Source organism: Wolffia australiana, chromosome 8, assembly GCF_029677425.1.
Source record: "Wolffia australiana isolate 7733 chromosome 8, ASM2967742v1".
NCBI lineage: Eukaryota > Viridiplantae > Streptophyta > Magnoliopsida > Alismatales > Araceae > Wolffia > Wolffia australiana.
In genome coordinates, this window is record NC_135842.1 from 15,033,590 (window position 1) to 15,050,510 (window position 16,921).

General features: G+C 36.2%; 1 protein-coding gene across 1 annotated transcript; it reads left to right on the plus strand.

Annotated features, from left to right (window-relative positions):
• The first annotated feature begins 434 nt into the window (after positions 1-434).
• LOC144706857 (tRNA (5-methylaminomethyl-2-thiouridylate)-methyltransferase) lies at positions 435-5,843 on the plus strand. Its single transcript, XM_078579919.1, has 10 exons — positions 435-876; positions 1,226-1,300; positions 1,867-1,920; positions 2,096-2,174; positions 2,246-2,370; positions 2,527-2,610; positions 3,449-3,532; positions 3,765-3,916; positions 4,301-4,451; positions 5,176-5,843. The coding sequence occupies exons 1-10, from the start codon at positions 478-480 to the stop codon at positions 5,641-5,643; spliced, it is 1,671 nt and encodes a 556-aa protein (XP_078436045.1). The 5' UTR covers positions 435-477; the 3' UTR covers positions 5,644-5,843.
• The last annotated feature ends 11,078 nt before the right edge of the window (positions 5,844-16,921 follow it).

The following is a 16,921-nucleotide window of genomic DNA, read 5'->3' on the forward strand; positions in this document are numbered from 1 at the left end:
ATCGTACGGACTAATTTTCGTCCAGGAATTCGTCCGAACCCCCAGGGCGAAAAGAGCGTCCCGTCCGCATCCCGGAGCTATAAAATGACGAGAGGTAGGATGACGGAACGGTAGGATGACGAGGGGTAAGATGATGGAACGGTAGGATGACGAGTGATAGGATGACGGAACGGTAGGATGACGAGGGGTAAGATGATGGAACGGTAGGATGACGAGTGATAGGATGACGGAACGGCAGGATGACGAGGGGTAAGATGACGGAACGGTAGGATGCTGAGGGGGTAGGATGACGGAACGGCAGGATGACGAGGGGTAAGATGACGGAACGGTAGGATGCCAAGGGGGTAGGATGACGGATCGGTTGGATGATGAGGATTTGGATGACGAGAAATTAACCGTCAACCAACCTTACTATATAAACAGGATCAGGCGCTGCTGGCTAACTGCTCAAACGCGCGAGCAGGAGAGAAGAGAAGCATGCGGTGGCGATCCATGGCGGCTTCTCCAGCGATTGCTCGTCGTTCGATCCTCTCGCCAGCGTCACATTCTCAGCTTCTTCGTCGTCCAATTCCATCTTGTGTGAATCCTCAGCGAAGATTTCAGCTCCATCTTCGGAGTTCACGGCGCGTCAGTGAAGCTTCGGTCGCTGCCGCGTTTTCTAGATCCATCTCGGTGAATTCAGCTTCAGTTCTATCTGATCATTCGTGTCGTGATTCGTCTGCTTTGGATGATTCCTTTCTTGCTTGCTCGATGCCTGGCCGGCGGTTGAAGGTCGCCGTGCTCGTCAGTGGCGGCGTCGACAGTAGTATTGCTTTAAGATTGCTCCACGCTGCTGGCCACGCCTGCACGGCCTTCTATCTCAAGATATGGTTTCAGGTAAAAATTAAAAAAAAATTGTATTACTTGCCCGAACGGTATTCTTATCGCGCCGATAGCTCAATTGAAACTCGTTTTTTCTAAAAGAAGAAACTTTAACATTTTGAATCTAATGGGATGGAGTAGAGCTAATGAAGTAGTGTGGAGGGAAATATGTTGCGTTTGAATTTGGCTGAGGATTTTCTGCGTGTATAATTTTTTAGACTTTCAAATAATATCCTGAAGTCCATTTAAGAGATAGATTCAGGATTTTTTTTATTTTTAATCGTTCATTTTATATTATATGTTGATTACTATCGGCCAGTACTTATTTTGTTTTTGTGTTTTCAATGTGTTTCTTAATTTATAGGAAGACTTTGAAAACTTTTGGTCTGAGTGCCCATGGGATGAGGACCTAAAATATGCAAAATCTGTCTGCGATCAGGTAAGGTACAATTTTTTTTCTCATCCTTGCTTCTGAATTTTTCTAGTGTCAGAATTTGTTCGTTTACCTCACGGTGCTATAAATTTGGTATGACCTAGCCGAAATTTATCTTTAGTTTGAGTCAGCCAACAGCAAAGATTAATATCAGCGTAATTAAAGACTACTTTGAAGTCTCTGTGACTTGAATTACATTTGGCACAACTTTCTTCAAGGAAGACGAAAACTGTTATTGTTGTCACTCAGCTAATATTTATTAGTGTAGTTTGTTGAGCTTATCTCTTATTTGGTCTGATTTCTAAATTCAATGAGCCAAATCCTCGAATCCTTCTGGGGGATAATCTAATTAATTATATTTATTTCTTGAAAAAAATAGTTTTATTCATTAAAATTTTTCATCTTAACAGTTTTCCAAAAATCATGAAACCTGAAATCTTTAACTGAAACTTCAACTAAAAATTTTCCGAAAATATGACTGATCAAGTAAAAAAAATCTCCTTATTTTTATGGGTATGCGATCTTGAGATAACTATTGTTTGATATTCTCCTGAAATAAAATCTCAATGTAGATTGGAGTCCCGCTGGAACTTGTCCATTTGACGGACGAATACTGGAAGCATGTGGTAAGGAAAACACTTCTCCAACTTGGGTGCCATAATCCATATATATAGTTTTACTTCAGTATATAGCTGTTATGCTCGGGTGACTGTAAACTTTACTTTATAGATTTTACGAGGAACTCTATTCATAATTTTTAACTGTTGGTCTTTCTCTTTTCCTATTCAAAATTAAATGTAGGTTTCACATATTATTTCTGAGTACCGATGTGGACGTACGCCTAATCCTGATGTTCTTTGCAATACAAGAATCAAATTCGGTTGGTCTCAGACTCCATTGTCTTTCAATATTTTTCATTTTCTTTGATAATTAATTTGCTTCATTCTTCAGGGGCTTTCCTTGATGCAATCGACAGTATGAACTTCGACTATGTTGCTTCTGGACATTATGCTCGAATTGTTCACCCGTCTTCAGATGAAGATGGGGTTTCCATCCTCAAATTATCCAATGATACGGTAATTTATTTGTATCATTTAAGCCTTCATTTGTTCAAAAAAAAAATCATTTAAGCGTTCATCTTTGTTTCTCTTTTGCAATGATTTAGTCAGTGGCATCGGAATCATTGTTTCCTGTCTTATGAACTTTGCTTTACAATGTTGGGCCTATTTCAGGTCAAGGATCAGACCTATTTTCTGTCCCACCTGTCCCAGAGTCAACTCAAACGTCTTCTTTTCCCTCTTGGTGATCTCTCAAAGGTTAGCTGCTGGCGTGTTTCGTCCTGGTTTGCATTATATTTTTAGAAAATTTTATTAAGTACTTTCTTGACCACTTAATGCCTTTATTATGTCGACTTTATCACTTAATTTCCTCCTTGTATTATGTAACTTTTGCATATGTTGCCCATGAATATTTATTTTATATGTTGTAGCTATTTATGAAATGGATGATTGTGTATTTCCAACTGTCTTTCTGATCAACTTTTGGTCAACCACTTCCCTGTAATAACCGTTTTCAAGAAAAAACTGCCCTGGAATTACACATACCAGTACTAGGGTTCATGGACGAGATGACAAATTTGTCATTGTCATGCCCACCTTTCGTCATTTTAATCATTACCCATGTTTTAGTTGAATGAATGAAGATGATGATGGCTTACACAGAGAGGATGGATGATAATAATGATGACTACCTTTGAGAATCTGAAGAATGACAAGTAAGATTCATCTTCATCATCGTCAGTGTCCACTAGTCATCGTTTTTATTGATACTGAACCATACTCTGAAAACCTCCCTCTTCTGCAGATTGATGACAATTCGACATCATCATCTACAAGTTCAGTCATCGTTATCATCATCCATGTTTTGGCTCAAATGGATTACCATGATGAGCATGATTCATCATCAACAGATGGACGATGACTCTTGGAAAATGGATGACGATAACGATGTTGATTCATCATTGTCATTTCAATTTTGGAAGTTCAGTTTGAACATTATCAAAATATTCATGATTACCGCTTCTTTCCATTTGTTTTTTTGTAAAAATGATTTCCTTTGCTCTCTAATCATTGTTGCCATGTGACTCCATTGCAGGAGGACGTGCGTGGCCTGGCATCATCTTTGGGTCTCCCAAATAAAGACAGAAAGGATTCACAAGGAATCTGCTTTCTGGGAAAGGTCGGTTATAGAATTTTCTTGTTCCAATTCTAGAATCAAGAATTTAATTTTCTCCAATCAAAGCAAAAAAATGTGAAATAATCCAAATTTCAGACCAATATATATTCCACGAAAGAGAAAAAACCCTGATGCCCTAGGCACTCTAGATCCTGTTAGTATCTTTTAAACTTTTCTATTTTCAAAAAAGTGTTTTTAACTTTTCTAGAAAATATTAAAAGCATTTATATTGCAGGTTAAATTCAGCGAATTTGTTGCGAGGCACATTGGAGAGAAGGAAGGTGCTCTCTTGGAGGCGGAGACAGGGGATTTCCTGGGTAACCACCGTGGTTTCTGGTTTTACACAATTGGTCAACGCCAGGGCCTACGTCTCCCTGGGGGGCCCTGGTAAACCCTAATTTTCCTATCTTGCAAAAACTTCAATGTTTTTTGCTATTTACAAAAGATACGCTATTTTATTTCAAGCTAATTGTACATGAAATAAATGATAAATCGATCTGATTCGATTCGGCGTAGATGAGTTCCAACATTTCACGTTTATTTTTGGTATTTATAAATGATGCACGAGTTCATTTAGTGTTATTACATGCATCTTTTACTAAATTAGTAGGCTGCTGATTTCATTCAGCGCATATGAGTTCTTACATTTAGCTTTATTTTTTTTGGTATTTATAAATGACGCTCGAGTTTGTTTAGCTTTATTTTAAGGAATATTTACTTCAAGTAAATGGCAAATCGGTCCCAATGTTTAGTGCATATGCATGATTGCAGGTATGTGGTGGAGAAGGATATAGAGAACAACGTAGTCTTTGTATCGAGGAATTACTTCTCTCGTGATAAAAGGAGGAGAGTGTTCCGTGTGGGATCCTTGAAATGGATCAGTGGCACAGCCCCAGAGAGCGGCAGCCATCTCCAGTGCAAGGTAAACCGACTTATCTCTATCTTTCTCTCAGAGATACCTACATTCTCTCTCTAAAAGAAGAGAGACACAACAACTACCTGGGTATTCTCTGTCTGACTCTCTCTCCATGAGCAAGATACCTACATTGTCCCTCGAAAGGAGTCTGCAATAGATACTAACTTCCTCTGCATTTTCATTATCTCTCTCTCTTTCCCTCTTCTGAGTTTAATGGACCTAAGGAGAGATATACCTAGATTCCTCCCCTAAAAGGGACGGGATGCAGTTACCATCTGCTCATTCTCATGATATACCAGAACTTAGAGAGAGAGAGAGAGATACTTTTTGGGAATTCTCAATATCAATACTCTGGAGCTTGAGACAGAAAACTACTTTCTCTCTTCAAAAGGAGATAACATATTTGAGGGCATTCTCATTGGGAGAGAGATAAGTACAATCTCTAATTAAAATTAGTGAGATACTTTCAGGGCATTCCCATTCTCTCATTCCCTTAGTACACTGGACATGAGGAGAGAGATAAGTACAATCTCTAATTAAAATTAGAGAGATACTTTCAGGGCATTCCCATTCTCTCATTCCCCTTAGTACACTGGACCTTGATAGAGAGAGATATAACCACCTCCCTGGCATCTCTCTCTCTCTCACACACACTTTTTCTCACTCAGATTAAACCAGACCTAGAGAAAATCCGAACAATATCCAATATTTTTTCTACATCTCTTCGCAGGTCCGCCACGGCCCCGGCTTCTATGACTGCACCATCACCTTAGAAGAGAACGGCGATAACCAAGACGAGTTCACGGCTGCTGCCACCTCTGCCTCCGCTGCCACAACTGCTGCTGTCGTTCGTCTCTCGGAAGATGATCAGGGCCTGGCGGCAGGCCAATTCACCGCCTTCTACGACAAAGGCACCTGCATGGGCTCGGGCGTGATACTGGAATCATGGGATGACACGGGCTTTCCCATCTGTGCCCGGGCCGTGGAGCTCGCAAAGCTGCCTGAAAAGTCAAACCTCGGACCCCCAGTGAAAATATTCAACCAGTTGACCAGCTCCAGTTCACCGCAAACAGGCACGAACCGGGGTCTTGTAGCGGTGACGAGTGATAAGATGCCACGAGTAACCCGTGCAGTCTCCCTCAAGTGGAAGTTTAGTGGCTGGCGGCGCCGGATTGGCAGGTGGCTGGGAGTGTTCTAAGCATTCTGGAAACTGGGTTCTGTTGTTTGACCAGAAAGTCAAAGTCTTCCAGGTCAGCCTCCGTGATTTATCCCCTGCTGACTTATGTTTGACTTCTCTTATCATTGACTTTTCTGACTTATCAATGAGGTCAACATGTGGCAAGGAGATGTTGTAAGGTGTGTTTATGGTAGAGATCTTTTGATCATTTTTTGCATAAAGTTGACTGGTCAACACCATTAGAAGTGTGGAAAAAGAAATAGTTTAAGACATCTGATATTGTTAATATTATTGGAGAAGTTAGGTAAGATAGGGCCTCTGTATGGGCTGGTAACTTAGCTCTGAGGGCTTTCTTAAATTGTACATAAATATAATTCTAGAGATAAGAGGAAAAAGAGAGTTTGGTTAAATAACTCTCTGATATATGGGCATAGTTATGTATGAATAGACTTGATAAATAAGAAGAAAGTAAGACTGGAAAATTGTGGAACATGAAACTAAAAAGCATTTTATTTGTTGATGGATAGGTTTATGCATTAATAATAAACAATAGACAAGTAGAATACACACTGTTTTGTGAAAATGTAGAATATTTATGAAAAACTATTCGTTTATCCATTTCAATAAAAGATATATTTTTTTACCCCATTAGGCACTTATTGTTGGGTTCTAGAGGCCTAGATCTGGATGAATAATTCAAAATGATGCGCAGCGGAAGTCCCTTTGCGAATCAAATGGCATCAACGAAAAACATTGAACGAAGTACCTTTTCACGGATCTCATCCTTGATTTCTTCGATCCCGGAGCAAGACGAGTCGCGTTGTTCAAGGGTGCAGCCTCTAGACATATCCATGCAGTCCTTGGCGCGTCGGATCTCCTCCTTTTTCGTTGACGAGCCCCGTTCTTTCTCCGTCGGCGTTGTTACGTCGTCCTGATCACATCAAGGATAGAGAGGGGGTGTGGGGAGAGTGGAGAAGAAGGGGAAAGGCCCCTGAACAATTCTGGCATAGGTGAATTTCGTTCAGGGCCTTCCCCTATTTATACTAAGTGGGTATTTTTCATAAAAACCCCCAAAACTTAAGTATATCTTCCAACGTCCAAAAGACCATTTGCGTGTGACCCTCTAGGCCCATGTGTCAGTCTAGTTAACGACTCCAGTGGCCCAATAACCTTTATTGGCCTTCCAAATTAATTAACTACATCATCATATAGATTAATTAATGTCAGATCGATTTAACCTAATCGATATGTCGAGACTCCGACACGTGGGGTGCCAAGCTACACCTCGTGTCCTAGAAGATACAAAGGAGTGTGTATTGACTCACTCAAACCTTAATCGGTCATCCGAGTTAGTATTGATGCATTCGGAAATCATCGGAGAACTCTTCTCCAATATTTCACTACCTTGACTAAGGACTTCATTGCATCATCTTCCTTGAGTTGTCACCTCTTATACCGATGGTGGACGATCCCATCTTGACCACTCAATCGCCTTCATGTACTTATTGATGCACCCGAACTAAGACCGTTTAGAATCCCATGATTAGAGACTCGTTGGCCATAGCCAAAGTACAACCGTCCGTCCACAAGACGTCTTTGGTGTCTCAGGTCTAAGGACCTCTTACACAACCGTGACGTGAATCAACATGATTGACAGTTTGGTATAATACCATTCAGGAATTCGTACGGATCAATTCAGTGAACTCTTTCCACTAAAGAGCACCCACTATCTATCCTTAGTGTTGCCACACTAATGGCTACACGACCGGCCATACTCATCATATGAGTGAGGCTAGATAGTGCAATTCTATTCAGATACTTTGATGTCCTTCTCGCGTATCCTTCGAATAGGAATGTTTAGAACACATGCTTAAAGACTAGTGATCTCCACATTACGATCTCATCATAATTCACTGTCCGATCATGTATTCATGGACTTCATTATACGCATCACACGTGCACTATAATTAATGAATATGGAACGAGATGTGGAGTGTGTAATTGGCTTGACGGCCACATATATTTCCATCACTTATAACTCTCCGCATCCCTTCATTTTTTTCCATTAAAAGAAGTTTAAAATATGACCAAAAATAGATAAAAAGTCAAACATATTTTGGGAACTCATCTATTATTTCGATATTAATATTTTTCAACATTATGAAGTAACCTCAGTCAATCAAGAACTTTTATTTTAAGCTATTGGATTTGTGTTTGATCAGCAAAAATAGATAATGTTCCACTGAAGTTATCATTTAAGAATAAAGCTGGAGAAAAGTTAATGGCACATAATTCCAAGCCTTACCCCGAGTAAAACACAAACCCACAGTTTTTCTATAACTTGAAACAAAAATACTTGTTATTATTTCAAGTCGAATTGAAAAGGGAGCCAACAATAGTTGAGAGCTATGATTGGACACATTGTTTATTTATAATTATTTCACTGATTTTAACATGTGGGCTACAAGCTTACAGTTAAATGTTCTTCGCCATTCCAATGGATGTCGTGTATACATCCTTTTTTCTTATAATTTCAGTATGTTTCTATAAAAAAAAATATCTTAGACATTTGATAAAATCTCTCGTACTGATATGTAAGTAATACCATTTCAAGCCATCTCACTATATTAAGAAGAAAGAATCTATACATAAATTGAGCAAAATATTTATCTATAATAGTCAATGAAAAATAAAAAAATCAAGAGCTCAAGTTTTCAGATATTTAAAGATTGAAATATATCTACAACTACACATGGTTAGGAGTCAGTCATCCCTCAATAATAAATATTAATCTAGAAAACCACTAGACTTTCACCCAAAACTATCTATGAATTAACTTTGAGAACCAGACTCAACGTACTTATTTAAAAGCAAACACAATCATAAACTAAAAACCAAAAGAAAACTTCAAATTTATAATATATTACATCAACATGTTAAAATTCCCTGATGTCGATTCATAAGTTTGCTTTTTTGAATTTTGGAACTATTCCAATATACACAACATTCCTAAACACAAACAAAAAATCTCAAGCTTCCTTCAGAAGAAAACAATTTAAAACTGATAAATCTATGTTTAGACTTCCTTTAAAATTAATATATCAGAAAACCTGAATTCTAATTTTCACAAAACAAATAATTTTCAAGACATGAATTTTGTGAAATTAATATTTGATAATATGCATTTTGAGTAGCTTAATCAGACCATATTTACATGTTTATTTTCATTGAATTAATTATATATGCATGTAATCAAGATTAAAATGATTAAATTTATTTTAGAAGTATATTCTGAATTTTATGCATTTTTAAATTTTTAGGGATTTTTCTGACATCAAATTCTGAAATAATATATTTTTGAGCCAGAGTATGATTTTCAGGAATTTTTGACATTCAATTTGTAAAGATATGATTTTTGTAAGTCAAAATACATATTTATTTATAGTTTTGGGACTTTATTTTATTAAATATGAATTTTAGAACATATTTTAAAGCCTTTATTTTCGTGATGCCACGTCTTGCCGTTCGATTTGTGGAACGACGACCAACCAGAGTTAGGGATAATGATTGCGACAGCTAATCATTAAACCTAGTTAACGATTAGCCAATCATTTAACTAAGGCATTATGGCATCGTGATAAGCGATGGCATAATTGCAGTCAAGACGGACGAATCTGCTTTTTGATTTTTACTAGCGCAGGGTGACATGGATGAATAAAAAAACACTCTTTTTTGCAATAAATGAACACATGAATGAGGCTCAACTTTCTTTAAACTGGTGATTTATTTCTTCCTTTGATCAGACAACAATGACAGCTGTGTGACGTGTCAGTGACACATGGTGCCAAATTTACACGTGATGGCGTGCACGTATCTGATTCTTATTGGATTTAAGGGGAAAATGGCTGAAGTGGCATGCGCCGACGCACCGCCACGTCAGCTGAAAGCTAGATATTAACCAATACATTTAAATAATATTTTATTGTTCTTATGTTTTGTCCTCAAGGTGACACATGGTGTGATGAGAGCCATCAATTGCAGATGACGAGGAAGAAATCTTTGGATAAAATCAATGGCTAGGGAATGTCCAACTTTCAGGCTTGATATCTGACGACACAGAACTCGGATTGAGCTAAATATTTTAAGGGGAGCTTCGTTTTTTGGTCCTCTATCCATCCATTTTTGGTTGAGCCCTTAATCTTTGTAAAAAAATCTTGAAGCTGACTTGGGCTTAAAAAGGTAGATTGAAAGAAAGTGAAGTTTTGAAGGTCCATCAAGTGTTCCTTGGTGTCACTAGTGTGTGGAGAGATTCAGCAGAGTAGTGGGGAGGTTGATCTGTAGAAGAAAGATGCCTTGATCCTGGCGATAGGGATCTAAGGTTAGCTTCTTGCCTTACATTGAGTCTTCTTCACCACACTTAGGTAGTTTAACTACCTTCATCATTCATCGTTTTCATCTATCACTGTCAATCATCCTCCTTCATTATCAATCATTATCATCCCTATCCGCCATCCACTACCATCCACTTCACGTCTTCTCCTACATCACTAAGATCTTGTCGCCTATCTTTCTCTTTCCCTTAAGAAAACATATATCCTTATCACTCCATTTCTACCATCATTCTACCTTATTCTCAGTATCTACATCACTGCATCCACTACCGACTACATCACTACCACTGCCGCCGTCATGATCCCATCTCATCTCTCCATCTTCAAAAATCATAAACCCTGACTTATAAAACCCTAATTAGCCGCCTCTTATCATTCACTCTTCTATTGTCTCATGCCACCATTCACATTCACCTCGATCCTCTCATCTTACTAAAGGATCCACTACTAGTACTAACATGCTACTCGTCTATTTTCTCAATTCCTCCTACATCTATAAGTAATCAATATATTTACCTATTCTTTAGCTCGTGTGATATACGTAACTACTCTCATCTTTTTGACTTCACCTAGTCAAGAGATTCCTTCCCTAATATATGTTCCCTGTGGAGATGACCCATACTCGTCATTAGCCAACTGAATAATTTTACGAGTATAGGTTTAGAAATATTATTGATTAAACTCATTTTCTCAATGACATAAATGTACCCTAATTTTTTAGTTTATTAATTGGTGCTGTTACCAGGGAACGGTAGCTATTAGGAATTTTTATCTCTTGTGTGGTGATTGGAATTTGTTTAATTAAGTGCTTTTTAGATTAAAATTAGTGAATTAAATTTATGTTACACCCCATAAGGACAAATACTTTAATTTTTAATTTTTAGGAGTGGTGTCTATTTTTATGAGATTTAGTGATTTATAGTATAAATTTTTATGAGAAATGGTTGATAGAAACCCACATCGTGACTAAGGAAATTCAGGTGAACTGGGGGAACCCTCTAATGATAGAGATGCTAACGATGATGTTAAGGATTAATAGAAGACAAAGAATAAATGAATATTCTACACCTCTAGGGAAGATAATGGCAGGATAGACTTTGCCCAAGAGCCCAACAACATCCCTTGATACTTCTTGGCTGATATCCTCAAGGGAGGTCTACACTCTTTAAGAGGGAATACATATAAAAAGGAAATGAAAGGAATGCTAACAGTGGCCAAATGACAAACCTAGTCCTAGATACAGGGATGGACATATCTTTGGCCCACAATGACTAAAATAGACCTTAAAAATTATATGACGCTTAATATCACTAATAATCCTTCCAATTTTGAGATTAAGTTTGACTAGATTTATGACGTGTTTTGAAAAGGTAGATGGGATCATTTCAGTGGGTCTTTGTGTGGAAAAAGGGCATGTTGAATTTGGAGTTTATTTGAAAATATTTATTTGTGAGCCATCACCCCCTTGACAACCAAGGCACAACCGGTACACCATCCATGATCCATGATGCATCAGACACTCACCAGTAAGCAGCAGTCGACTAGGTGTTTGTTCATGAGCCGTGACCCAACACTCACATACTACAGCTCAACACGCATTAGACTGAAAACAAGGGTCCTTCACGCTTGGTTGCCACATGCCTAGGTGGCTCACTTGGACTCCCAAAATGGCACATAACCTGTTGGCCATTCTAATCCCCCCCACATCATGAAGGGGAATGCGGTGTGACAACTGAATTGGACACTCTATTTTTTCTCTTCTGGTATGCACCTTTGTGATACCCACCATGGTGCAGTTTTGGAAGGCTACATGCCATGCTAATGCACTGCATAATGCATTCAAACTTAAATTTTCCTAAAGAGGGGTAGAAACCAAAAAGGATGTTAAATATTGTATTTTTCTAATCCTTCCCCTGGACCCATTTTTTTCGCATAGATGTCCATGAAAATTTTATTTTCACCGCAATTCTTTCACATTTATGTTTTTAAACTAATTTTTAGTTCTGTAGTCCTTGGAGGATGTGGGAATCCCAAAAAATAGGAACGATAGAGGCAAGAAAATGGTAAAAATACATATGGCATTCATCTGCAGCTTTAATCCAATAATATTTGGAATTCTTAACAAGATGTTCAATTCTACCTCTATCTCTCCGAGATGAATGAGTGACAGTTACAACCAAATGTGAATTTTTAGCAAAATATCTCTAGCGACCAGAAACTAAAGTAAAATCTGGATGTTAAGTACCAATCTCTCAACCATGTCCTAGACACTGCACAAACCCAAGAGATCTCAGAGCTCATTCAAGCTTGATGTGGTTTATAGAGCTAATTTTTGCCATTCTTCACTTTATCACTTCTGACTCCCTAATCTACTAGTGGATTGAAGTGAATTTTATGAAGTTTATTCTCATATTTCCCCAGCAAACAATTCTGTTAGGTCAGATCTCATTGGATCTGTCAAATTCAGGGTCAAGCTTGAACTAGGGTCTGGTCAATGTGTTTCTTTAATCTTCTTCTTGATATCTTCAGAAGCCCTTTTTGGAGACATATTTGAAACCAATTTTCCAAGTAAAAAAAAAACAGATTCAGATCTATATCATTCATTATTGTTGATCAATCTGGATTAGCTCTATTTGAGCAATAAACCTTTAACTTTCAATTAAAGTCGATAATCTTATAGGGTTATTTTTAGTGTGTTCATAGTAATGACAAATTTGAGCGACCAAATATCAGATATATTATTGGAGGTGACTCGTTGAACTGATTTCTCCCTTTATTTTTTGGCCTATAATTATATACAGTTGAATTTTAAAAAATGGATAGACTGAGTGGTTTGACCTCCCCGTGAGTTTGCTGACATCTAATTTACCAAAATAAAGAATGTATATGTTGGTTTCAAAAAAAATAAAGAATGTATATGTCTCAAACTTATCATAACTCCCAAAATATAATCCCTTATCTATTTTGATTTTCCTTAATATATCAAAAACAAAACAATTGTCTCTACTTCTTCATGATCTTCTTTCGGTAATCAAATGGATTCTAACAATGATCTTTTACTTTTCCCCTTGACTTATAAAGCACAACTTTAACCCCCTAACATCCAAATATTTATTTCCAACTAATTAAAAGAAAATATGTCAAATATTTACCATGTTCCATGGAAAATAACACAACTACCCCTACTAGCATCTATGTAAATTCCCAAAAAATTTTCTCATCATTTACAAATGATTTGTACATTAGAAAAATTCCTTTTTAACATATAAACAAAGCTAGTTATGTTTTTAAACAGTTCTTATATGAAATTGGGTTTTCAATGGTTCTTATGTTTATTTAAGTGCTTATTAACTGGAGGAAAAACCAAAACCCTTTGGAGGGCCATTATAAGTTTTAAATTTGGAGGTATTTTCACGAATTTTGGGAAAATTTCCCGATTTACATTGAAATCTCTCATCGTGGATTCTGAAGGGTCAGTTCTAATTTTTTATGCTAGTTTATGACACTTATTTAAAAAAAAAATTATCCAGACATGTCGAGACATATATTTGAATAAAAAAAGATGTATTCCATGTAATTGAGACCCTAACTGCATATTCCTTGCACCGTCCATACTTGTCATCATAAGATTGGTGTCCTTATATAAAATATTCTTCTCAAATTTATTATCTGAAAAATAAATATATCGCAAACTTAGTAATGAAATTATTTATAAAAATCATATTGATAAAATTATAGATATGATGATAGTTACATGTAATTCATTTGATAAAATTATCAAGTTATCATGTTTTTAATAAAAAAATTATTGATATTCCTAAATTTCCTATAAATATCACTACCTGAAAATTTTGAACATTTTTCAATAACCCTGTTTGACTTAACAAAAGATTCAAGAAGTTTTCATACTGAGAAATATTTCTGTATCATGTAATCAAAGTAAAGATCTGAGGTGAGAGAGAGACCAGACCTCAGGATATGAGGATCATTCTCCATTATCCTATTATTCTCCATTATTACCATCCATTTCTATGATTTTCCATACATTTTCTCTTTACATTTCACCATTTTCCCTAGAATTTAATTTTGATCTCTATTTTTTTCTGTGGAAAATGAGATGTATTCATTTTACACAATTCCAAATTTCCACTACGTTGCATCCCACTGGGCGCCTACAATTGACCAGCAATGCTGACCCATAATATGTGTGCGCCTGCCATTTTCCATACAAGAACTCTTCATGCCTCATGACATGGCTGCAAGCGCCAATGCTGCCAGCATCTGCTAACCGATACCAACGTAACTTTTTATTATTTTATTTAAATGCTAAATTATAATTTTAAATAAATATCATAAATTATTAAAAATAATAAAAATACTAAAAATTTATTTGTACTACTCATTTTATTCGTATAATTTTAAAATTATTCTAAAATTACAGAAACATAAAAAGTCAAGAAGTTAAATTACTATATTTGAGTAGATTGACCTCTTTCTTTAACTATATTGTTATAGAATAATAAATAGACAAGTATCATAGGTATGGTTGGATAAGTATGAATTATAAAATTAAAAGTGAGCTTAATTTTTGACTTATCACCTGTGCATCTTTTATCTGATAAAATAAATGCATACAATTTTTCCAGTTGATAAATTTTTATCTTGCTAAAATAATTCATGCACACATCATGATCACATTAGTCCTAACTATGTACATGCTTTGAATTTGTTTCTAAAGCTTTGGTAGTACTAGTTGGTGAGATAATAAAAAAATTATATGGATATCAATGAGAAAACTCAGAGGCATGGCCCTTTTGAAATATCCAATTATAATCCCTAAAAAAATTAAAAATAAGTTCCGACATGGCCTGAGCTTACATGTTCTTTTGCATCATAATTTTAGTCAATGATGACACATATAATGTAGCATAAACAATGTTCAATCAAAATATTTGGACAAATAAATCAAGGAGAAGAAATACCAGAACAATAAAGCATGAATTCTAGAAACAAATCCAAAAAATAATAAGGTTCATGGTTGCCATAAAGGGATCCAGGTCATATCATTAATCATATCTTAACCATATGATTAAAACATCCAATCGTATCTAAGGATAGAGAAATAATTTCAATACAACTAGAAATATTCCTCATGATCAGGTTACCTTCCTAACCTCTTGGAAAAATAGAGATCTGAATTTCAGTCCAGTTTTAGGGAAGGAGGCCCATGATATAACAGAGATATATGAGAAAAAATGCTGAAAGGAATTTTAAGAGTGAAACCCTAGAATTACACATTAGATCCTCCCAAGAGAAATCATCTGCAATAGCAATGACACTCTAAGCAAGTGCAATTCCTCATAAGAACTGTATACATTCCGAGAAGATACTCAGCCTTACTTGATTCAGAAGCATGCATCAATTTTCTATCTCTTTATTTTTGTGAGTTTTATTATATTCATGAACTAAAAAAAATCTATGTTTATTACTTAGCTGCTAATTCTATGAAATATCCAAGAGGGATCCTTGAATATTTTAATGTTTAAGTAATGGTATTCCTGTGTAGAGTATCATAAGGATATTGAGGTAAGCCCATATCATCCTAGGGAGATCATTTTCAAGACCACTAAGGATAGGATAGAATATGCGTGAGTAATCCAGTTGAGGTTTAGAAGTAGGTAACGTGTGACCCAATATAAATCATGATGAGTTCAAATAAGACCCTGAGGAGCAAGAATTAAAAGGCAAAGTAGAAAGCTTTGAACTTATGTGGGATAAGAAAAATACATACATAGGGGAAAAATAGAGTTTTACACAATAAATAAAAAGCAATATATGATTTCACTTGAATTATTCCTATTTAAGGGTGTAATTGAATAAGTAAGAGGTCCATCATTTGATGACTATTTGGTACTACCCATAATCATGGACCACGTTGGATTCAGAAACTGGAATTTCAAGAACATTATGATCAAGGTATTTTCGCTAGATGGAAATGATTTGTATGTGAAGTCTTGACAAGTACTGGATATTTTTACTCATTCAACATTGTTTTGCATGTCTTGTATCTCAAAAAGTGTATGCCTAATTACGAAACCAGTTCTCTATAGAGGTTAAGTTGATTGGAAGAGTTACCTTCTCTTGGTTAGTGATGTGAATATCATGGGAAGTGATTGATGATTGATGAAACCTGTTGTATTGTCAATATGATTTGAGGATGTGAGTGACTGAAACCAACTCCTGTGTATGTTGTTAGTCATTGCACAACCCAAATATGACAAGTACTGGATAGAAAAATTTGGAAATGACAATCACATGTGAGTCCCCATTTTCTGACTCATTCAGTAACCTTGGGGTACGTGCATATGAGACGTTAGTTTTTAAAACTTAGAATGAAGCTCCATCTTTTTAGTAAAAAGATTTAAAGTGAAAATTCATATATGTCATGGAGACAAAACATTTAAATTATTTTTTTAAGTTCCCATTTACTTTACACCCTTAACTGGACGATAAATAACATATCAAAATGTAAATTATTTAAAATTTTTCCTACATTTGATGAGTAATAATTCAGGAGTACATCATGGCAGACCAGAGTAACCTAGGTAGTGATAAATAGTGTGGGTTGAAAGGAGTAAAATGTGGAAGTTCATTAAATTCTAAAACTAAGGTGGTATTGGACACACCACTAGAATATTTAAGATCCCTTTGTGCATAGGTAAGTATTGGAGGAGTATTTAAGTAATAACCTTGAACTCTCTTTAGACTAACCCATATGGTGGAGGGAATAATCAGATGTGAGAGTTGAGCTTAGTGGGTTGGACACCTATACTATTAGGCCTCATGGGAGCCAAACCGAGGTTCACCATAGACTTCATTAGAGAGCTACCTGATCTTGCCTAGGCTAG

Excerpts from the sequence above, each read along its gene's own strand:
- LOC144706857 (XM_078579919.1), top strand. The coding sequence starts at position 478 with ATGCGGTGGCGATCCATGGCGGCTTCTCCAGCGATTGCTCGTCGTTCG. Across the intron at positions 1,301-1,866 it reads CAAAATCTGTCTGCGATCAG|ATTGGAGTCCCGCTGGAACT; the intron begins GTAAGGTACAAT and ends ATCTCAATGTAG. Across the intron at positions 4,452-5,175 it reads GCAGCCATCTCCAGTGCAAG|GTCCGCCACGGCCCCGGCTT; the intron begins GTAAACCGACTT and ends ATCTCTTCGCAG.